At 50.7% G+C, this 23168-nt stretch overlaps 2 protein-coding genes across 5 annotated transcripts in view; one reads left to right on the top strand and one right to left on the bottom strand.

Moving 5' to 3' along the window:
* The window catches only part of Htr6 (5-hydroxytryptamine receptor 6), a 14555-nt gene extending 6903 nt beyond the window's left edge, over positions 1–7652 (top strand). The window contains exons 2-3 of the mRNA XM_021161502.2: positions 6005–6163; positions 6387–7652. Coding sequence (XP_021017161.1) covers positions 6005–6163; positions 6387–6830 — 603 coding nt within the window. The 3' untranslated portion in view covers positions 6831–7652. The remainder of the gene's footprint in view (positions 1–6004; positions 6164–6386) is intronic.
* Positions 7653–9073: 1421 nt separating this feature from the next.
* Positions 9074–23168, bottom strand: part of Tmco4 (transmembrane and coiled-coil domains 4) — an 83006-nt gene continuing 68911 nt past the window's right edge. For all 4 annotated transcript variants that reach the window (XM_021160824.2, XM_021160825.2, XM_029476243.1 and 1 more), the window contains 3 exons: positions 15653–15770; positions 14267–14384; positions 9074–10135 (listed from right to left, as the gene is read on the bottom strand). In XM_021160824.2, coding sequence (XP_021016483.1) covers positions 9731–10135; positions 14267–14384; positions 15653–15770 — 641 coding nt within the window. In that variant the 3' untranslated portion in view covers positions 9074–9730. The remainder of the gene's footprint in view (positions 10136–14266; positions 14385–15652; positions 15771–23168) is intronic.

Below are 23168 nucleotides of genomic sequence, written 5' to 3'. Positions count from 1 at the left end.
AGATAGAGAGATAGAGAGATAGAGAGATAGAGAGATAGAGAGATAGAGAGATAGAGAGATAGAGAGATAGAGAGATAGAAAGAAAGATAGGGGTGGGTATCCATCCTGGGCAGTGTCAGGTTGCAGTGTGAATGCAACCTTACAGAGAGAGACAGGAAGGTGAGCCAGGAGTTTCTCCTCAGACTCACCTTCCTCTCTCACCCCCAGCTCCTGTTCTGCTCTATTCCCCTCCCTCTGGGTGCTCTTCTCCCTCCTCTTCCCCCTTCCCCCCCCTCATCACCTCCTCCTGTCTTCCTCCCACCCCTGCCTTTCTCTCCTAGCTGCATATCCGTCTGTTTTAGTGACAAGCCTTCCCTCCACCCCCATCCTTCCTCCTCCTCAGAGGAGGTGACAGTCACAGAAATACCTGCTGGGGGAGGTGACTGTAGAATAGCTGTGCTGAGCTGGGGACTTGGCATAAAAATCCAGCATCTCCCCCTTCAAGTCCTGCCTGCTCCCACCACAGCTGAATGACCTTGGAGAAGTCATTTTGCCTACCTGTATCTCAGGGATAAAGATGTCTATCCATGAGACGGGGAGATGTCTCTGCCACAGAGTAGGTGCTCAACAGGTCCCCCTCCTCTACTGTTGGTGGTAGAATAGATGATTATAGGGACCTCTGTCTTCCAGCATCACCATGGCACCACCAACATGATACCATGGTGTCACCAACAGCATCATGATTATTATTAAGTAGGCGAGAACTCTGGGATGCTTACAAGGTAACAACAGCGAGCCTGCAAGGTACTTACAGTGTTGGGAGCTGTTCCAACAGGTTTGTGGTACCCTATCTATTCCTTAGCATAGGCCTGTGAGATGGATGCTAGCAAATGTGCCCTGCCCCCTCCTTTCCCCCTGATACAGGGTTTCTCTGTGTAGCCCTGGCTGTCCTGGAACTCACTCTGTAGACCATGCTGGCCTCACACGCAGATCCTCCTGCCTCTGCCTCTTAAGCACTGGGACTCCTGGCATGTGTTTTGTTTGTTTGTTTGTTTGTTTACAGAAGAGACAGGAGAGGCACAGTGGCTTGCCTAATGCCAGTCGGCTGTTAGAAGCCAGTCAGGGTGTGAAACCCTGTGGTCTGGCTCAAGTCTATCTTGCCAACCTCCCTCTGTGATGGGAGGACTATTGAAATGTTTTTCGTGTTTATTTTAATTAAAATTTTAGATTCATTTACTTATTTATTTTATATATTTAAGCACTTTATGTGCATGAGTGTTCTGCCCATGCGAATGTATGTACATCACGTGTGTTGTAATTCCCGACAGACATCAGAAGAGGGCATGGGACCTCCAGGAACTGGAGTTATGGATGGTGGTGAGCTGCCTTGTGGGTGTTGGGAATTGAACCCAACTGCAAGAGCAACCAGTGCTCTTAAGCACTGAGCCATCTCTCCAGCCCCTTATTTTAATTTTTAAATGTGTACCTATGTGTGCTTGCTTGTCTGTATGTGCACATGTCTGCAATGCTCACAGAGGTCAGAAAAGGCCACCAGACTCACGGGAGCTGGAGTTACAGATGGCTGTGAGCTGCCCAAGGTGGGTTCTGGGATCAGAACTTAGTTCGGCTGCAAGAGCAGCCAGTGCTCTGAACTGCTGAGCCGACATCTCTCTCCCCATCCTTTGTTAGCAATTTGAATAACAAGGGAATTTATACGTGCTTATCCTTTTAGTGTTCCATGGTGTTGGGAGGTGGAGCCCAGGACCTTGCACTTTCGAGGAAAATACACTACACAGTCCAAGAGGTACAAGCAAGGCAAAGTAAAAGATCCCTTGGACCTGGTCCCTTCATCGTTGGTGACACTCTTGCCCACTAAGGGTGCATTCTTGATGTCATTCCGTGTGCCGTGTGCTGTGTGAGGTCCTCAAGAATGTGTGTTTTTCATGCCGTTTACACAATGGAGGCACGCTGTCTATGCTGCCTGTTTGGCTGCCACACTCGCTCTGTCACACATTCCCCTTCGTCCAACACCTTATTTATTCATTCACTTTAAGTTTTAAAAAGATGGATTCATTTGCTTTAGTATTTTCCTTGTATGTCTGTGCACCACGTGCATGCCTGGTGCCTACAGAGGCCCAAAGAGGGTCTTGGGTCCCCTGAAACTTGAGCTATTGATAGATGTGGGTGCTGGGACCCGAACCCAGGTCCTCTGTAATAGCAGGAAGTGCTCTTAACCATTGAGTCCCTGTCTGAAGGCGAATGAATGAATGAATGAATGAATGAATACTAGGTATGAGGATGTGGCTCAGTTGATAGATGTGTCATAGATCTTTTTAACTGACAGATAAAGCATCCATACAATACACAAGATCTTCTCTCTAGATAAGGTGCTTGCCTATTTATTTTTGAGACAGGGTCTCATGTAGACTAGGCTGGCATTATTAAGTAGCAGAGGATGGTCTTGAATTCCTAATCCTGCTGGCTTCACTGTCTGAATGCTAGATTATAGACATGCTCTATCATACCTGGTTTATGCAGTGCTGGGAATAGAACCCAGAGTTTCCTATATGCCAGGCAGGCACTGTGCCAACTGAGGTATTTCCCAGCCCCTAGTCAAGTACATTAACATTTTAATTATATTTATTTATTCACTGTGTGTATATTTGTGTGTGTGCGTGTGTGTGTGTGTGTGTGTGTTCAAGATAGGGTCTCACTATACAGTTCTGGCTATTCCGGAGTTCTCACTCATAGACCAGGCTGACCTTGAACTCACAGAAATCTGCCCACCTCTGCCTCCCAGATGCTGGGATTAAGGGTGTGTTTCACGATTCTCAGCTCAGTTCTGTCTTTTCCACCAGGAACCAATGAACAGGAGTGTCCAATGTAGACAAGCCACCCTCTGTTCCTGGCATGTGCCGCAGATATATAAAGGGAATAAAGGAGACATACAGATTACAGAACAAGGCCTAGCTTGGGTGGGCGTGACTACTGGGAAGAGAGACGCTAGAGTGCTGGCATCAGCACTGCGCATGCGTGTACCGTCCGCACTGTCTCTAGCTCTGGGAGTTGAGAATTCTCTCTCTCTCTCTCTCTCTCTCTCTCTCTCTCTCTCTCTCTCACTCTCTCTCTCTCTCTCTCTCCTCTCTTCCCCTCCCTCTCCCCTCTCTTCCCCTCCCTCCCTTCCTCCTCCCCTTCTTCCCTCCCTCTCTTTCTCTCCTTTTGAACACAAGGGGCTCTTTCTCAAGTTCACAGAGCTAGAGTGGGGTGGGGCTGTGATTTGCAGCACACCGCCCCTCTTACACCTTTGTCCTCTGCCACCCTTTCAAGGCCAAGGGGGAGAAGGTCAGGGTCTCTCTGTGGCTGCTTTTTTGTGGATTTGCCCCTGACAGGAACACCATCAGACCTCACGGGAGAAAGTCTGTTACAATGTGCTTTGTTCTTCAACTCCCATTCCAGAGCGAGGCCCTGAGACCCGCAGGAGTGCAGCTCAGAGCTGGGTGTCCAGCTCTGTGGATAGACCTCTGCTCTGCAAGCCCCAGTTGGCAGGGTGCGAGGCAGAGGAGGGCTCCCGTGTGAGCCTGGCTTTAAAGATTCCTGGCTCTGACAGACCCGGGCTTTGCCTCTTCCACCCAGTCTCCATCTGTGGAGGACTGCACGGGGAGTCTGGTTCCCTTCCTATCTCTGCCTGAACTTTGCATTTCTCCACATACATCCTGCTTCGGGCTGCCTTCAGAACCCAGCTGGGCATGTTGAAACGTACCTGTCATGCCAGCACCAGGTAGCCTGAGGCAGGGGTATTTCCAGTTTGAGGCTAGCCTGGACTACATGTCTGAAAAGAAAAGGAAAAGAACGAAGCTGGGCAAATCCTTGGGCCCAAAACTGAACTACGTGGATAAGGCAAGAACGTGGCTAGAAGTACGGCTCAGTTGGTAGGGTCCCTGCTGAGCATGCTAGACGGCCCCAGTTCAATTCCCAGTGCTATATAAACTGGGAGTGGTGGAGCATGCTTGTAATCCCAACATTCAGGAAGTAGATCTTGGAAAATTGGGAGTTTAAGTTCACGTCCTTGGCTGTCAGGCTCGGTGGCAGTCACCCTCACTTGAAGGCTGCGTGTTTTTCCCTTTCGTATGTGTGAAAACAAACTTTTATGAGTAGCCTTTCCTGTGGAGAGGTTCCTCGGATTTTCAGAGGGCTCACAGAGCTCATTTCATGCCTCATAATCTGGGACAGTTGGTCGCAGGTGGCAGCTCAGACCTTTCCATGTGCTTGTCCCTTCTTGGTGGCTTCCAGGGGAGTGGCACTTCCCTCCTACCCCGGTTCCCACCAGCATCCAGGAGAGAACGGAGTAGGGTGTCAGTCTGGATTGGAAAGAAGTTTTGTAGCGCTCAGGTCACCAGCCATCCTTGCCTCACCCTCACAAGGTTTTATCAAAAAAAAAAAAAATGTTTCTGCTCCGTGGAACATGACGGGAAAACCATAATTTCAAATTGGGCAGAGACTCTGTGGGCCGCACAGATAAGCTGCCCTTCTGCTATGGGTGGTCTTCTATAAGTATAACTGCAACTGGTCCTTGAATTGCTGAGGTCTTGGAAGGTGGTGGGGCTTTTTGTGCTGTGTGTCTGTCTGTGGAGAATGCCATCTGCCTATCGCCTATCTGTCTGTCTGGCTATCTATCTCCCATCTATTTATCATCTGTCTGCCTGCCTATCTGTCTATCATTTATCTATTTATCATCTATCTGCCTGCCTATCTATCTACCTACCTACCCACCTACCTATCTACCTATCTTTATCATCTATCTATCTATCTATCTATCTATCTATCTATCTATCTATCTATCTATCTATCGTCTTCTCTTTTTATTGTTGTTCTTTCTTTTTACTGTATCACTTTGACTGTCCTGGAACTTGTTCTGTAGATCAGGCTGGCCTTGAACTTACAGAGATCCCCCTGCTTCTGCCTTCCAAACGTTGGGCCACCGCCCAGCTTCCCATCTATCTATTCTTGAGACTGAGTCTCCTACAGTTTAGGCTGGTCTCAAGTTATTTTGCAGCTGAGGGTAGCCTTCAACTTCTGAGCTCGCTTCGATTCCAGGCACATACCCCTCTCCCTAGCTTGTGAGGTAGGAGAAATGGAACCCAGGGCTTCGTGCATGCTAGGCCAGCCCTCTTTTAACTAAGCCGCGTCTGACTCCTCCATGTACCGAGTATTGGCGTTATACAAGGGTCACTCGGAGCTGCCTTCCTCTGTATCTGAACTACCTCAAACTTGTGAGATGCTGCATGCATGGCCAAGGTGTAGTGTGGGGCCAGGATCAGGGCTCCATAGAGGTCCCAGCTGGAGGCTCAGCTTGAGGCCGTCACTACACAAGGATCTATGGGCAGTATCAGTGTTCAGCCTGGGGCTGTGCTGTTCTTAGCACTGACTTGGTCAGGCTTGGTCTTCAGTCAGTTTGGTATGGAACTGGAGTTAGGCCTAGTGCTCCAGCTGGGGATCAGTCAAGGATCAGGGCTCAGTTAATTGCTGGTATGCTAGGACTTGGTCTTAGTGCNNCAGCTGGGGATCAGTCAAGGATCAGGGCTCAGTTAATTGCTGGTATGCTAGGACTTGGTCTTAGTGCNNCAGCTGGGGATCAGTCAAGGATCAGGGCTCAGTTAATTGCTGGTATGCTAGGACTTGGTCTTAGTGCNNCAGCTGGGGATCAGTCAAGGATCAGGGCTCAGTTAATTGCTGGTATGCTAGGACTTGGTCTTAGTGCNNCAGCTGGGGATCAGTCAAGGATCAGGGCTCAGTTAATTGCTGGTATGCTAGGACTTGGTCTTAGTGCCTCAGCTGGGGATCAGTCAAGGATCAGGGCTCAGTTAATTGCTGGTATGCTAGGACTTGGTCTTAGTGCCTCAGCTGGGGACCAGTCAAGGATCAGGGCTCAGTTAATTGCTGGTATGCTAGGACTCAGTCTAGTGTTAGGGTTGAGGTTCAGTCTGTGACTAAGATCAGCCAACGTATGTGGCTTTCCTTTCCACAGGTGCCCAGGACACCACGCCCAGGGATGGAGTCCGCTGATAGTAGGCGTCTGACCACCAAGCATAGCAGGAAGGCCTTGAAGGCCAGCCTGACCCTGGGCATCCTGCTGAGCATGTTCTTTGTCACCTGGCTGCCCTTCTTTGTGGCCAGCATAGCTCAGGTAAAAAAAAAAAAAGAAAAGAAAAGAAAAGAAAAGAAAAGACAGTGAAGGTGGAATAAGTCTAAGCCTGGCCAGAGAGATGCCATGCTTCACTGGGCAAAAGTGGGAGGGAGGAGGATGGCTCATCTGTGGTAGTTGTGTCTGTGTGTCTGTCCTATCCCTGCTGGGTGGGGTAGCCTGGGTCCCTGCCTGGGACAAAATGTGACAAGTCTTCTCTCCACAGGCCGTGTGTGACTGCATCTCTCCAGGCCTCTTCGATGTCCTCACATGGCTGGGATACTGTAACAGCACCATGAACCCTATCATCTATCCGCTCTTCATGCGGGACTTCAAGAGGGCCCTGGGCAGGTTCGTGCCGTGTGTCCACTGTCCCCCGGAGCACCGGGCCAGCCCCGCCTCCCCTTCCATGTGGACCTCTCACAGTGGTGCCAGGCCAGGCCTCAGCCTGCAGCAGGTGCTGCCCCTGCCTCTGCCACCCAACTCAGATTCAGACTCAGCTTCAGGGGGCACCTCGGGCCTGCAGCTCACAGCCCAGCTTCTGCTGCCCGGAGAGGCAACCCGGGACCCCCCGCCACCCACCAGGGCCCCTACTGTGGTCAACTTCTTCGTCACAGACTCTGTGGAGCCTGAGATACGGCAGCATCCACTCGGTTCCCCCATGAACTGACCAGGTCAAGAGCTGGCCAGCGGAGGCCACATCCTCAGAGGTCTCAGCCCATTCTCCCTAAGAGTGGGAGGTGGTAGGTCTCCCGAGAGCATGCCGAGTGTCCTGAGGGATCCTCAGCTAGCCCCCATCTTCTACTGCAGGCTCCTTGACATGAGAGATAATCTGAAACATTGTAGGGTATTCCAGTACAATGTTGCTTGTGGTTTGTGTAGTGTGGCTGGTGGGGTGGGGACAGTGTCTCAGAGCTGTGTCATTTGGTTCAGGTCAGCAGGAAAGCAATCAGTCCTCAGCCCTTTTTGTTATGATAAGTGGGAAGAACGTATTCATCTAGACACCCCAGTTCCTGACTGGCCCAATCTTGTTATCCAAAGTGCCATCTCTGGGTTATTGGGGTTCCTGTAGGCTCTGGTGAACTTATTCAAAGTGCCCACCCCTCTGGAGATGGGCTCAATCAACATTGTATGTTCATGAGCTTTGCCAAGTCTGCCTTTGCTGAACTTTCAGATCTGCCAGCCCCTAGGAGGGGGTGCCAACTTGAAGAAGCAGCTTAGGCTGGAGGCCGGGCAGCCAGAAATATGACCTTTTCCTCAACTGTATGCTGCATTTCTTGGGCTTGGCACAGGTCTCAAGGTAGAGTAGGAGTGATACCACCTATAAGACAATGTGAATGGTGTGCCCAGAACCTGTGAGGGGTCAGTGGGTGGTAAATCCTATTGCTTTAACTCTTGGTTAGTCGGATTCTGGCTCTGGTAGAAGGCTAGCAAGTGTCCCTCCCTCCTTCTTCCAGCCTTCTCTCCTTCCCTCCCTCCTCCCTCCCTCCCATCTTCCCTCTCTTCCTTTTGTTTTGATTTGTTCTAGGCTCTCAAGTAACTCATGTTTCCCTATGTGGCCAAGGATGACCCTGAACTTGTAATCCTCTTGCCTCTACCTCCCAAGTGCTGGGGTCACAGGGATACACCACACACCGGGTTATGTGGTGCTGGGGGTGGAACTCAGGGCTTCATGCATTCTGGGAAAACACTCTGCCAATGGAGCTGTGTCCCTAGGGCCTCCTGTTTTCTGTTAGGTCAGCCTCACACATACTAGGCAAGCGCTCTCCACGGGGCCACATCTCAGCCCCATTGTCTATTCCAGCCCAGATTGGGCTCCCAGCCTCCTTGCTTTGCTGGGTGGAGACTGTACCACTCAGGGACTCTTTCCAGTCCCATCCTGTTCTTCTGCCTCTAGAGGCCCAGGGGATGGTGACAGATCCTGTACAACCTTAAGTGTGGGTTCCCTCTACCCCAGCTTCCCCAGCTGATGGAGGCAGAACAGCCCCTCATCCTGCCTGCCCCCTTTGGTCCTTCCTAGGGTCACTGAAAGAAAGAACAGCTGCTTGGATAGGCAGCATACAGCTGAAGAGGGATGTGTGCCCCTGGCTTGGGGGTGAAGCCACAGACAGGCAGGTGGGCTCTGGTTTGGCACGGGGCTTGCATTTGTGGGTAAGGGCATCTTGCTCCATGCTGTTCCACACTGAATTCCCCTTCAGCAGCTGCAGGTCTTTCTTTGAGCCTGTGTTCCAGCGACCCGGGCTCCCTGGCTTTCTCCGTGTGGCCAGGAGCTCTCCTTGGTGCTGACCGTGCTCAACTGGGCCCTGGCAGCAGGGCTCTGGTGCTTCCGGCTTTCTCTGCCACTGGGCCTGCCTGAGGGACTCAATAAACACAAGCTGAAGGACGTGGATGTGTGGTGGACTATCTCCTACTGAAGCCCCAGGTGCCTGGAAAACAGTTGTGTAAAGGTCTCTCCGCCGCAAGTGTCCTGGGCTCTGATCTGACTCTGTGCCTAGCATGTTCTGTGACACTCTCCCTAGCTCCCACAAAGAATCGCTGTCACTTTTCTATGGGGACACAGTAGTTTGTAGTAAAGGCAGCATGAATGTCATAGATGTTTGTAAAGTGGATAAGTGACACAGTGGAGGGACACTGAGTTTCTGAATACTGTGGCACCCACAGCCTTCCATGGGACTTATTTCTCCACATGCACAATGGGGACAGGCCACTTCTGTCCCTGCCACCGAGGGGAGGTGGGAGGAACAGAAAGGATGCAGACACAAGGCCTTAGAGTTCAGGTGAGAAGTCCCGAGGCTAGACTTGATAGCAATTTCATCTCTGGTCATCTGCGTAGCCTTCGGTGGGTTTCCTAATTACACGGAGGCCCAGTTTCCCCAGCATCAAATGAAGTTATGAAGGTGAAGAGGAGAACCCTTAGGGTGTGATAAGCAGTGTTTATTGGTCCCCCCTCATGTAATCCACGCTTACCAAGGCCCAGTCCTTGAGAGCCTGACTGTGACTTCTGCCTTTATTCCTCTTGCTACAATTCTATCCAGGGTCACGTGTTTCACAAGCTCAGGGTGGGCTGCCACATACATCACATTGATGCCTGTTATGCCTGCTGTTGTCCAGTGCACCCAGCCTGCATAAATGTACCGAACAGAGCTGCTCCTTCCAAGGGCAGAGGAAGCAAAGTGTCTCATTGGCACTTGAAAACGCTCGCTGATGGAGCCTGGGATCAGTGGGCAGCCTGGGAGAGTTGATGGAAGATCTGGAAGACACTGGGTCCACTGAGGTTGGAGAAAAGGGAGCACGGGGACCTCTAGTCCCACAGAAACTTTTGGGCCTTTGGATGGGACCTGCAGGGCGGGAGCCTACACTGGTTTAGCGCTGGGTTGACCTGGCAGGTCATACTGCCAGTCCTGCCTCCTAAAGCCAGTGCTTTCTCCCTCACCTCTCCATTCTAGCTCCTATCTGTTTAAGAAAGGCACTTGTAGAAATTCCCCACCCCTAGAGCTCTCTGGGAAGTCAGCAAGGGTTAGAGAAAGTTGCATACAGAAGTCCGGAGAGGTAGTCCAGATGCCTGCTGGGTCAGTCCAGTTCTGTACAGGACTCCTGGGTCCCATGGCTGCAGTCAGGGCAGCCCAGTGGGTTGGGACCCACACCATGGCTGCAGATCAGGTGTCCCTCTGCTGGGGCCGCAGCAGTAGAGAGCGAGTCCTCTGTGGACTGGTTCAGCCCTGCTGGCATCTGGGCTTGGCTGGCACTGGAAGGTATGGTGGTTTTGAGACTGTCTTCTGAGGCAGGTCCCTGGCTTTGTCCATCCTGGAGGATTGTCTCATCTGTAGAGACTATGGCTGTCTGGAGAGGCTCTTCTTGGGGCAGGCTGCCAGGGGCCAGTGGGAGTCCCTTCTCTCCCCAGCCAGGCTTGGTGCGGATGCCCACAACCTTCAGGATGGCATCCATTTGCTTGGCGTAGTCCAAGTGGCCATTGACCTGCAGGGAGATGGTGAACGAGGACCATGTGGGTAGGTGGGCAGGGCTTACCTCTTCCATGGAATCCAAGCTAAGCTCCACCCCTCAGCATCCAGGATCCCAACTGTTATTGGTTCTCAAGTCCAGAGTGCACTGGAGTGGGGCCTGGAGGCGGGGCTATAGGATCTGAGGCAGGGAAAGTTAGAGAAAGCTTCCCTGAGCAAGAAGGCCCATTCTGATGACTAGCAGGCAGGGAGGGGCTCAGTGTTTCCTCTTCAATAGCCACAGGACCCTGTGGGGGGGGGCTTTCTGTCCCCAACATTAGGAGTGACTCTTCCAGAGGGTGGCTGAGAGGGTTTCCCCAGGAAAAATCCCAAGTTGGGAATAAAGCTTTGTCTCAGCCAGTAAGGATCTGTTCCTTCACAGCTCACAGCCCCTCCCCCATCGTCCCTCCACCTCTCCCATCCTCCTTTTAGGAACTTTCCCACTTGCCTCCCCATTGGGTACTGAAAAGTTAACTCCCCAGATAGCAGTGTGGACAGGAGGGGCCTTGGGCAGATGGTCAGAGCAAGTGTCCTGTCTCAAGCTTGAACAGAGCTGTCCCCCTGAGGGCAGACTGGGTACAAAGCCAGCTTGCCTCGCCACCATGAGACCATGTAGCCAGGAGCTGCCACCAGATCAGTGCCATGGCTGTCACTGTTAGAAGCCAGATAACATTCTGTTCATGGTACATAATCTAGCCCCAGGTATTGGCTCCTGGCCATCCCAGATGGGCCGAGAAGAGAAGAGAGCAGTAGAGTTCCCTGATGCTTCTTGAGTTCTTGTGTAAGACTATGAGCATCTTTTCTTAACCCCCTCCCTGTATGTGTGTTCGTGTGTGCGTGCACGTGTGCATGTGCACATGTGTGCGTGCGTGTGTAGATCAAAGATCAGGTATCTCCCTCAATCAATCACTCCCCAGCATTTTCTCTCTCTCTCTTTCATTCTTTCTCTCTCTCTCTCCCTCTCTCTCTTTCTCTCTCTCTTTCTTTCTTCCTCTCTTTCTTTCTTCCTCTCTTTCTTTCCTTCCTTCCTTCCTTCCTTCTGTCCTTCTTCTCTCCCTTTCTCTTTCCCTTCCTTCCCTTCCTTCTTTTCTCCTCCTCCTCCTTTCTCCTCCTCCTCCTTTCTCCTCCTTTCTCCTCCTCCTCCTCCTTCTTTTTACTATGTATGTAGTGTTCTGTATACTGAATATATGCCTGTATGCCAGAAGAGGGCATTGGATCCCATTATAGATGGTTGTGAGTCACCTTATAGTTGCTGAGAATTGAACTCAGGACCTCTGGGAGAGAGCAGCCAGTGCTCTTAACCTCTGAGCCATCTCTCCAGCCCCTCCCCCCACACCTTATTTTTTGAGACAGGGTTTCTCATTGACCCTGGAACATATCTATTTGGCTGGACTGGCTGGCCAGCAAACTCCAGGGATCCTCCTGCCTCCATACCCCCAGTACTGCCATATCTGAATGTTTTTCACCTGAGTTCTGGGGACCTGAACTCAGATCCTTACACTTTTGTGGAAAGCACTTTGCTGAGTGAGCCAAGGCATCCCCTCTCATCCCCTTGAAATGCATAGTCTCTCAAGGGAATCAGAGAGGTACACGGAAATCACAGCCCACCTTGACTGCCACTTAGTAGGTGCTGTATAAATTTAGGTTTTCTTACTTTAGTTTGCCTCTAAGAGGATATGAAGGTGGAGAGATAGCTGGGTTGATCCATTCGGGAGCCCAAGATGGCTGCTTAAGCTCTAGTTATCACATCTGAATTCCAGGGAACAGAAACTTCAGACCCACGGAGACAAACACTAACCAATTCTCTATGAACAAATAAAAAGCTGCTTCCTTGAGCATTTTGGATCTCAGGAAGGACTATATGGGAAAAGGCAGACAGAAGGGCTGAGCAGTGTCATTACTGCAGCTGACCCCAAGTGGCCCTCATACCTACAGCCCACAGCTCTGGCTTCCTCTGCCACTGTCTCAGCCACACATAGTCCGCCAGCTGCTGTTCTATAAAGACCCACGATGGAGTCTTTATTGCTGGTACTTCATGTTTACAGTCAGTGGAGGGGAGGGGAGGTCTCCCAGGGGTAAGGTTGGGCAAGGGTGGGTTCGACACAGTTGACACTGAAGTTTTCAGCCCATGACCATCTCCTCAGCTGTCCCTCTGAGCTTTGCCCGCTGCCTGGTACCGTCAGGCATCACTAATGTAAAGCAGCCATCTTTCATGACTGATGTGGGTAAAGCCCCAGGACACACCAGGCAGCTCCCAGCACATGCTATCAACCAGCAAAGGCTCATTAGACTATTGGCCAAGAGACTGTGGACTCCAGTCACCAGGTCCACGTGGGCAGGAATGGGCCCCAACATTTCCTCTTTCCTGCCTTACAAGAGACCTGGCCTGGCTGCCACCACCCCACGTGTCTGTGCCGATGATCCTTCTCATGCCCACTAGGCCCTGGGTTCCCCAGTGCCACTTGTTTCTGTAAAATGAAGCTGACAATAACTGCAGCCCTATATGGGCTGGCATGGGCAGGAGACCATGGGGATACAGGCATGTTTGGCAGGACTGCAAATGGCTGACCAGCCTCTGGAGGTTTAGGAACACAGGCAAAATTCTGGCAGAGGGCCCAGGCTCTGAGGCAGTTCCCTGGGTTTCTGGCTTGAATCTACAATGTCCTCTCAGGCTCAGGTTCATTCTCCAGCTGGTGGTTGTGAGGCTGTGGAACCTGTGTTAGCGCCCTGTGGGTGGAGTAGGTCACTAGAAGTGGGCTTTCAATGGGACACCCAGTCCCTGGCTCCTCCCTCACCCTTTGATTTCAAGCTATCCCTCTGTGAACTGCTTCCTGTTGGCCCTTTCCCTCCCTGGCAGACTGAAACCTGACTAAGCCGTGAGCACAGATAAATCCTCATTTAAGGTATTTCTGCCAAGGAGCAGAAAGTCACTGGTATGCTCGAGTTTGCCACTCCAGCCTCAGTTTCCACATCTGGACAGTGGATCAGTATGCCTTCCTGGGACTTCTTGTAGGGTCTCCTGACACAGGGCGGCTGTTGTCACTGCTGGTGCTATTACTGACTGTGAACTCTGTGACAGGTTCTTTGTTAAGTCCTAGACATCAGGTACATTCTCTGGGACATGAAGAGATTTGTCCTGGACAGCTTCACTCGGTGAGCCCTGCGATGGTGAAAATCCTCCACTTCCTGCAGCCTAGAGTTGGGGCAGGCTGACAGGCAAACCGGCATCTTAGCCAGGGTCCTTTTATCCATCCCAGACATGGTCCATGCCTGCCACAGGGAGGACGGACAGACAGGTCTGTAGTCTCTGCTGCAAAGGGAGCTGGCAGGCAAGTCCTACAGAGGGAGCCCTGCCAGCCCCTTTTCCAGCAAGCTGCCAAGGAAAGGCAGGGACACAAAGGCAATGCTAACTACCTCTAATTAGTCAGAGGAGGGAAGCACCGCTTTGCTGAGGCCCCTAATGTGATAAAGAGCTATTATTAGGCAGAGCTACAAAGCTGAGCCAAAGCCAAGGTGTTTGAGGAGGGAGAGGTCTGGGAGCAGCTAGTCTCCAGGGTGGAGAAGTGAGGGTGGCGGCCTGGCTGAAGAGGAGGGGACTAATATTAGGGAGCACTCATGAGCCCAGAGCTCTAGGCCTTGCATCTTCAGCAAACATCCCATATAATGGGCCAGTACTATATTATGTTCTTGCTTGGCTGGCACCAGGGTCTACTGCTTTGAGTGCAGCCCATGTCCTGCCCCGGAGTCCTGTGTGTGCTTTGGTTATGTATGGGGGAAGTGTGGTGGTGGCAGCGGCGGGACAGCTCTGACAGGTCATCTGGGGTGAAGGTGTTGAGGGGGTTTGGTAATTTGAGGACTCTAGGGGTTTGGATTCAGCTCTGTGAATTGCTTGTTAGGAGACAGGAAGTTTTGTAACCCTTGATTTCCTCATCTGTAAATGGGGTAGAACAGTCCCTGCCTGGAGGGTAGCTTAAGGATTATAGCCACCAGGGAACGGCTGGGATTGAGCTCAGCTAGCAAGAGGCAGGTATGTGCAGGTACCATCTCCAAGTGCTGGAGTGACCTGGTGCCCCTCATACACAGGCCAATGGGACAGACCAATACTCACCACTGAGGTCAGGTCCACATTCTCCATCCTCCGGTCCTGCAGCAGCACAGGCTGGAGGCCAGCGACGCGGAGCTGCACGGAAGATGTGCGGTACACAAAGCTCAGCAGCCAGTCTCCCCTGCAGGCAGAAAGAGGGGCTGTCAGCTTGAGCCCGGGCAGGTTGGGCCTTTGACCCCTGGGCAACCGACCAACTGGGCATAGTTACTACACAGACTGGGTTGGCTTCAAACTCACAATCCTTCCATGTCAGCCTCCAAGTGCTAGGATGGCATGTGGGCACCAGAGTGGTCTGCTAGATGCTCTCAGGGCTCTGGCCTCCAGCTGGTACCTCCTTCTTCCCCTCCAGAGATGAATCCCTTTATAAGGGAACCTTGCTCTTTTCCTGTAGGCTCATCCATCACAGGCCCTTTACTGACTGTCCCTCCCTGGCCTTCAGATGTCACCCAGGGCCTCTGGTCTCTGAGCTCTGCAGGGTGCTTGCCTAGGATACACAAACCCTGCTTTTGATCCTTAGCACTGTGTAAGTCAGAATTGGAGGGTGCCTGTCTGTGCATCATGATGCCCGGGAGGTGGAAGCAGAGGAGCTTTGGCTGTATAGAGAGTTCAAAGCCAGCCTGAGCTATATCAGAGCCTGCCTCAACAAAATAAAGGTCACCACTCATCTCTGTAGCCTGCCCTTTGACTCTGAGCTTGGAGTGCCACCTCCAGGACACTTGGTGATCATCCTATGTGTTTGCAAGTGCCTTATCCACAACCTTTGGGACCTGTGGCAGTTGAGAACTCATGAGGTTTGGAGTTTTTACAGCTAACCAGCCTGTGGGCTCCCTGATACAGGACTGTCTCGTGAGGCTTGGAGTGGGGGCTGCTTTTTTGGGGCTTGGGGATTTAATTCAGAATGAAACTCTTAGGGCCTCTCTACAAATGCCAAATGAGGCTGCTCTCCCACTCCCTTCCTGACCCCCAGGTCCCACCACTTGCCAGAAGGCCTGTTGCCCAGGCTGCTGACTTTGCAATGCCAGCTGCTTCTATCTTCCCACCCATGCCCAGAAATCACACTCCAAAAACGGAGCCCAGATGCCTGCACTGCCAATGGCACACACAGGCATGCCTTAGCCCCAAAGAGCTCTTGTCTCAGGTGCTACCCCACGCTTCCTCCTTCAGAGTCATCCCCTGCAGGATCCTACAAGACCCTCCCCTGCCATCCTGCAGGGTGGGACGCCTCCCAGATCTGAACCTCTGGGCCTAGGCACAGTGCTGACACCCCCGTGATCAGCTTCTGGTACCTTTCAGCATAGAGACTTCTTGTCTCCAGAAAGGGTGGGGAAGGGCACACCCGGAGCTCAGGAAATGTACTTTCCTTCCCCATGGCATGAGCTTCAGACAGACCTGCAGTAGCCATTGATGATTCTCCCAGACACCACATTCCGGAATGGTTCCCAGTGCTTGGGGTCCCCTTCTACTGGTGCGCCCAGAAGGACCACATCCTCAATGATCCCTTGGCAATCTGGTGAGAGACCCCAGAAGAGTCTGTCAGTGTTCCTGAACACAGTGATCCTGATGGGAAGGGGTGGGGCGGATGGAGATGGGGAAAAGAAGGGGGCAGTGCACACACATACATAAGCACGCGCACACATACATCCACACACACCCCACACCAGAAGTGGAGGCTGACATAGGGTTCCAGGCCAAGTCGACCCTCACATGTCTGATCTATTCCTGCAAAGTGTCACTGTGAAAGTTAAGGTAAGCAGCACACAGCCACATAGACAGCACATGGCACAGCCCGAGTAGGGAACAAAGTGTCTTGGCACCACGCGAAAGCTCAGACAGGCTTCGATCATGGATGACTTGCTCATGCCCCCTTCAGAGAGACCCCAAAGGCCCTCATCATTGCAGAGCAGTTGGGAGACACTGAAGCCTTCTTTGATCAATTTCCTGGGAGCTTGGCAGCCTGGAGGGATGGGGGTGATGGGTTTTGGATGCAGATTATGTCATCAGACACTCTGACATAATGATTCAAGAATATTTTAGGACTGCTCTACTAGAAGTGTTTGTATGTCCTGTAGGCTTGGAGTCTTGCTTGGAGCTCAGACACACGGGAAACTGGCAGTCTGCAGAAGGGCACACAGTTACTATCTGAGAACTACTCTGGCAAATGGGGGTGCATGTCCCCTCTCTCTAGTACTGTCCTTTCCTGCTTTCTTTCCCTCCCTCCCTCCCTCCCACCCTCCCTCCCTCCCTTCCTTCCTTCGTTCCTTCCTCCCTTCCTTCTTGTTTTGTTTCTCAAGACACGGTTCATTTTCTCTGTGTAGCCTTGACCATCCTGGAACTCACTCTATAGACCAGGCTGGTCTTTAACTCACAGATCTGCCTACCTCTGGCTCCGGAGAGCCGGGATTAGAGGCGTGCACCACCATCAGCTAGACCCTTCTGCTTTCTTTTTGTCACACAAAGTTTACTAATCTGTCCCTTCCTCTAACCCCAGGGTTCAGTGAGCCTGTCACATCTGTGTGGCTGTGTGGAGAACTATTGGAGCACACACTGAAGAACAAATAGGAAGCCGGGCGGTGGTGGCGCACACCTTTAATCCCAGCACAGAGGCAGAGGCAGGCAGAATTCTGAGTTCAAGGCCAGCGAGGATGGAGAGATGGCTCAGTGGTTAGAGAACTGACTGCTCTTCCAGAGAACCCAGGTTTGGTTCCCAGTATCCACACGGTGGCTCACAACTGTCTGTAACTCCAAGTCCAGGGAATCTGATGTCCTCTTCTGGCCTCTATAAATAGCAGGCATGTAGGTGGTGCACAGATATACATGCAGGCAAAACATCCATTCACATTAAAAAAAAAAAGACTCTGGCACAGAAGTCACCATGACCTCACTCATGGTTCTAGGGGAGTTTTAAAATCTGTGTGAAGTTAGTGCCAATCAGCACATTGCTTCAACCCTGCCCTGGATAGGGTATTCAGAAAACCAGTGAGACCTCATTCTGAACTCTTCCCTTGGAAGATGGGGAAATGGGCTTAGAGAGAAGATGCCAGCCCAAGGTCACATAGCCAGAGAGTCACTCCAGCTAGGACCACAACCCAAGGTATCCAAATAGCTGTGGGTTCCCTGGGACCGTTCTCTTTTCTGTTACAGTAACCAAGAGGGCCAAACTGTGTAGACCTCTAGTCATCTCTGGAGGGCCAGGATTTCTGGAGCCACCACTCCTTTGCTGGAGGAACTCTGTCAGTGGCCTTTCTGCCATGGGCAGCCAGTGGAGTGGAGTGCTACATCTCCTTGTGACCAGCAGGGACAACAGCGGGGATTCTGAGCCAGTGTCAGATCTAGGGAGCCAGGGAGAAAAGCTGAAAGAGGCAGCTGCTGTGACTCTGAACTGAGACTAGCCAGTGAATCTCCCGTGTAGCCCAAAATGAGTGCAAACCAGGTTGGGTTGGACATGAATTCTGCCGTTGCTGAAGCCCAGCCAGAAGCTGCCTCACCAAGGTCCATCTACTCACAGATGTGCTGTGTTCACAGACAAGTTCTGCTCACTGCACGGGATTTGCAAAAGATCTGCTCACTGTGTGGGACTTGCAAAAGGCTTGCTCTCTTTAGCATGTGGGAGGACCTAAGTTTCTGTTCCTACATTGAAAAGAAAATCCTTATCAGGTTATACCTCCAGTGTCCAGCAGCCCCCAGGATGTGGAGTCTGTATAGAAGGCACCTACTGTTCAAGACTGACAAAAGATGCCAGAGGGCCAATGAGATGGCTCAGTGGGTAAAGGTGTGGGAGTTGAACCCAGGAACACACATGGTAGAAGGAAAGATCAACTCAAGTTGTCTTCTGACCGCCATATGGGAACCCAGGCATGTGTGTATAGATACACTTGTATGCACACACACCATACACACAAACAACAGATACACACATGTAAATGCATATGCACATATATACACACTTACGTATATACACATACAACAGATACATAAACATACAACAGATATATCCACATACATACACACATATATACACACCAGATATATACACAGACACATACACACACTAAATAAGTGTAAAATTATAAAGATGCCAGAGATGAACATTTAATGGCCCTGGCAATCCTTTGCTGTGGGAACAGTGTCTACCAAAAGTCACTTTCTGGTCCTTCTATCCTGTGAAAGTTTGAGGTATTAAATACAGACCCACAGGGCTGAGGATGCAGCTCAATAGAAGAACACTTGCCTACCATGGGCCTTCCATCCCCCGCCCTCACATACTTATGCATATTCATATTCTTATATAAAAGGGGTGAGATTATCTTCAAGTTCAGAAGTCACAGACACAGACAGCTTTTGTGCCTCTCCATTTGAAACAGCTCCTTAGATTTTATTTATACTCTGCTTCCACTATGGGAGTGGGCGGTCCTCCATCCTGCTGTAACTTTGGCAGTAAGGGGGCGGCATGCCTCTGGTTGGAAAGGGAAGCTTGTCAGTCAAGCCCTCGCCCTCCACTCCAGGACTTTCTGTCACTGTTTCTCTCTAGTCCAGGAGTGATCCCTTTGGATGGAAGTCAAGGCTGGAGATGAGGCTCAGTTGGGAAAGCGCTTGTCTAGCATGCACAAAGCCCTGGGTCTCATGCACACATGAGTTGGGTGTGGTTATAGATGTCTGTAATCCCAGCATCTGAGAGCTAGAGGCAAGAGGATCAGAAGTTCAAGGCTGTGGTGGGTTGAGTGAGAACGGCACCTATAGGCGCATATACTTGAATATTTGGTTCCCAACCAGTGGACTGTTTAGGAAGGATTAGGAGGCGTGGCTTTGCTGGAGAAAGTGTGTCACTGGGGGGTGGGCTTCCAGGCTCTCTCTCTCTCTCTCTCTCTCTCTCTCTCTCTCCCTCTCTCTCCCTCTCTCTCCCTCTCTCTCTGCCTTCTGCCTGTAGATCAGGATGTAGTTGTCAGCTACTTCTTCAGCACTGTGCTTGCCTACTGCCATGCTCCCTGCCATGTTGATCATGGACTAACCCTCTGAAACTGAAAGCAAGCCCCCAGTTAAAGGCTTTCTTTAATAAGTTGTCTTGGCCATGGTATTTCCTTGGAGCAATGAAACAGTAACTAAGACAAAGGTCATTGTTGGCTGTTTCGCTAGTTCCAGCCCAGCCTGAGATACATGTAGCCTAGGATCTCACTTATCCTAGGTTGACTTAGGACTAGCTGAAGATGGTCTTGAACTTGTGACTTTCCTCCTTTTACTTCCCCACTGCTGGGATTAGAGGTGTGGATCACCACTCTGAGTTTATGAGCACTGGAGACAGAACTCAGGGCTTCATGCACCCTAGGCAAGCACTCTATCGACTGAGTCATATCTCCAGTCCCTTATCACTTTCTTTTTATTTATTTATTTTTTAATATATTTTTTTTAACAATTTATTTTATTAATATATGTAAGTACACTGTAGCTGTCTTCAGACACTCCAGAAGAGGGAGTCAGATCTTGTTGCGGATGGTTGTGAGCCACCATGTGGTTGCTGGGATTTGAACTCTGGACCTTCGGAAGAGCAGTCGGGTGCTCTTACCCACTGAGCCATCTCACCCTTATCACTTTCAAAAGTTCAGGTCAGAGGGCTGGAAAGATGGCTCAGTGGTTAAGAGTGCCTAATGTCCTTGCCAAGGACCATGGTTCAGATCCTAGCACCCATGCTGGGCAATTCACCACCACCTAAACTTCCAGCTCTAGGGATCTGACACCCTCTTTTGGCTTGCATAAGAGACTGCACTCACACTGCTACATAAAATGAAAAAATAAAAATAACTCTTAAAAAAGAACATGTTTGCTCTGTAGCCTCAAGAAGATCCACGTCGTACAGAGTTCTTTCTTTACTTTTGACGACATTGTGCTATCAGCTTTACTCCTGTCTGCTGTCCTTCTGGTGTTTCTGGAGGCTCACCCTAGACTCCTGGGATGACATTTTCATCGCCCAGAACTCCCACAAGTCTAGAGATGGCTTCACTTTCCCCAAAACCCATCCAGGACCCAGGTGGGAGACCATCCTCTTCTCAGTAACAGCCTTGAAAACTGTGTATGTGTAAACTCTTAAACTGAAATTTAAAGACCATGTCCCAGGGGCCCAGCTTCACCCATGGAAACCAGCATAGCTGACCTGTTCTCTGCTGGTCTCCCCATATCAGGCCTTGTTAAAAGGGAAATCAGTATGCACAGGGCGTCTGATATCTCTCCAAACAGCCAGAGAGGCTCGAACACATTCCTGCATCCCTGTCACGTTGTCAGTAATAAGACTCTCTCAGCTGTACCTGCAAAGTGGCTGATCCCCTCCCTTCCATCAGGGGCTCACACGTGCAGAGAGTGATAAGGTGAGAATGGGGAGGGGGCAGCATCCACGAGCTGCAGATCTGCAAGAAAGGCCTTAAAGAAGATGCTATGAGCTGTGTCTGACACAAACCAAGTCCATTGAAAAGATACTCACATATGCACTTGGTAAAGGAAGCAAAAAACTATAAAGGGAGGGAGATGAATTGGGAGAACGGGGAAAGAGGAGTCCTGACTACAAAGGCTGTCCCCTAAGGGAGGCTCACACTGCCAGAAAATCACCTAGGAACCTCTTTGGCCTTCTGATCAGGATTTAAGATGAATTCTTCAAGGGGATAACTAAGCCTTCAGTTCTACCCTCTGATGCTCACCCAGAGTGAGATGGCTGTTACTGCACCCCAGGAATCTCAAAATTAATCTGTTCCACCTGGCCTCTCCTGGCTGCGCTCCCCACCCCCAGCCCCCAGGCAGGCTGATGCTAGGTTTGACTTGGTTCAAGCAACTGGTGGGTACAGTTTAATGGCTGGGAAATAAATCACATCGAATGCGATTGTGTGTTATCATGGAGATGAAAGCACCACCTGGCTGAGCCATGGTCTGCTGTGTATTTCTGGGGTGTCTGGTGACAGCCACGCTCATTTTCAGCCAACTGGGATTGTAGGGACTCCAGGATTGGCTGTTCAAATAAATCTGTAAAAAAATACTTTATATTATTATTATTATTTTTAAAAAATTATACATATGTATGTCTAGATGTATGTGCATATGCGCGCAGTGCCCAGTGGATGACAGAAGAAGGTATTGGGTCCTGGAGCCGGAGTAATAGGAAGTTCTGAGAGGCCAGACATGGTTATTGGGAATCAAAGTGGGATCCTCGGAAAGAGCACGTCATGCTCTTCATGGTTAACACTGAGCCATCTCTCCAGTCCCTTCCTTGGTTTTTGAGACAGGGTCTAACTATGCAGCCCTATGTTGGCTTGGAACTCATTGAGATCCACCTGCCTCTGCCTCCAGGAGGCTGGGAGTAAGTAAAGGCATGCACCACCGTGCCTGGCTCCCTTTGCTTTCTTTAGAGGAACGGTGTGCGTGGCCTATGCGTGTAGCACATGGACAAGCATGTGATGTGCGTGGAGGCTGGAGGTTGATGCTGCGTATCTTTGTCAGTTGCTGTCTCCTTTCTCTTTGGAGATGGAATCTATCATTGAGCCCGGTGCTTACCAATTGGCTAGACTTACTGGTCAGTAACCTCGGAGGCTCCACCCATCTTCCACTTGTGCCCAGGTCACAGATGTGCACATCATGTCTGGCTGTCTTACATGGGTCTGAACTCAGGTCCATGCAAGCTACAGGTACTTTCCTGACTGAGACATCTCAGCACCCCTACTACACCCTTTAAAAAAAAATTTTTTTTTTCCCCTGTAAGACAGAGTCTCAATATATGTAGTCAGGCTGGTCTTGAATTTGTAATCCTCCTGCCTCAGCCTCCTGCGTGCTGGGATACCAAGTGTGTGCCACTATGCCTGGCTCTCTTTGTTTTTTAGCATTACCACCTCCTCCTTTAGGAAACGTTTAGGACCAAGTGACCCTGGAAGGTGAGCAGAACACCTCCATCCTACCATGGACATTCAGCCTCAGAGACCTACAAATGCTGTACTGGGACACACAGCGAGTACCATGTAGGGTTCGGGTCTTTTTACATTTCATCCCCTCCTTCCCTTCCACACTTCCCTTTGTGATCTGATACAATTTTTAATCAAGTGTGTTTTGACAACTATGGTGTCTGGAAAAATTGAGTTATTACAAAACAGATCATAGGTACCCACAAAGATGACTACTTTCAGTTTGGTGGGTGCAAGAGGCACCATGTGATGACTAGGCTGAGGTACGTAGGTACCACGTGTCAAACAGAAGTGCATGAACAGAGCCAAGTGTAAGAACAGATAGAGCCAAGAAGGAGAAAGAGGGGCTCATGACCTATTAAAGTTTCCATCTGAGAGTTTTCATTACTAGGGATGGAACCAAGGGCCTTGTATACTAGGCGAGTGCTTTGCTATAGAGCTATTTCCCTAACCTTTGGATTTTTAACACACACTGTGGTGGTTTGAATGAGAATGGCCCCATAGGCTCATATATTTGAAGATTGGCTGTTGGTGGAACTGTTTGAGGAGGATCAGGAGGTGTGGCCTTGCTGGAGGAGGTGTGGTCTTGCTGGAGGGGGTGTGGCCTTGCTGGAGGAGGTGTGGCCTTGCTGGAGGAGGTGTGGTCTTGCTGGAGGAGGTGTGGCTTTGCTGCAGGAGGTGTGGCCTTGCTGGAGGAGGTGTGGCCTTGCTGCAGGAGGTGTGGCCTTGCTGCAGGAGGTGTGGCCTTGCTGCAGGAGGTGTGACCTTGCTGGAAGAGGTATAGCCTTGTTGGAGGAGGTGTGGTTTGTCACTGCGGGTGGGCTTTGGTGTTTCAAAAGCCTTGTGTTTGTGGATTGAGGTGTGAGCTCTCAGCAACTGCTACAGCACCACCTCTGCTTGACTGCAGTCATGCTCCCCACTGCGACTGGTCATAAACTCTAACCCTTTGGAACTGTGAGCCTCAAGTTCAATACTTT

This window comes from Mus caroli, chromosome 4, assembly GCF_900094665.2.
Source record: "Mus caroli chromosome 4, CAROLI_EIJ_v1.1, whole genome shotgun sequence".
NCBI lineage: Eukaryota > Metazoa > Chordata > Mammalia > Rodentia > Muridae > Mus > Mus caroli.
This window is presented reverse-complemented; position numbering and strand designations above follow the sequence as displayed.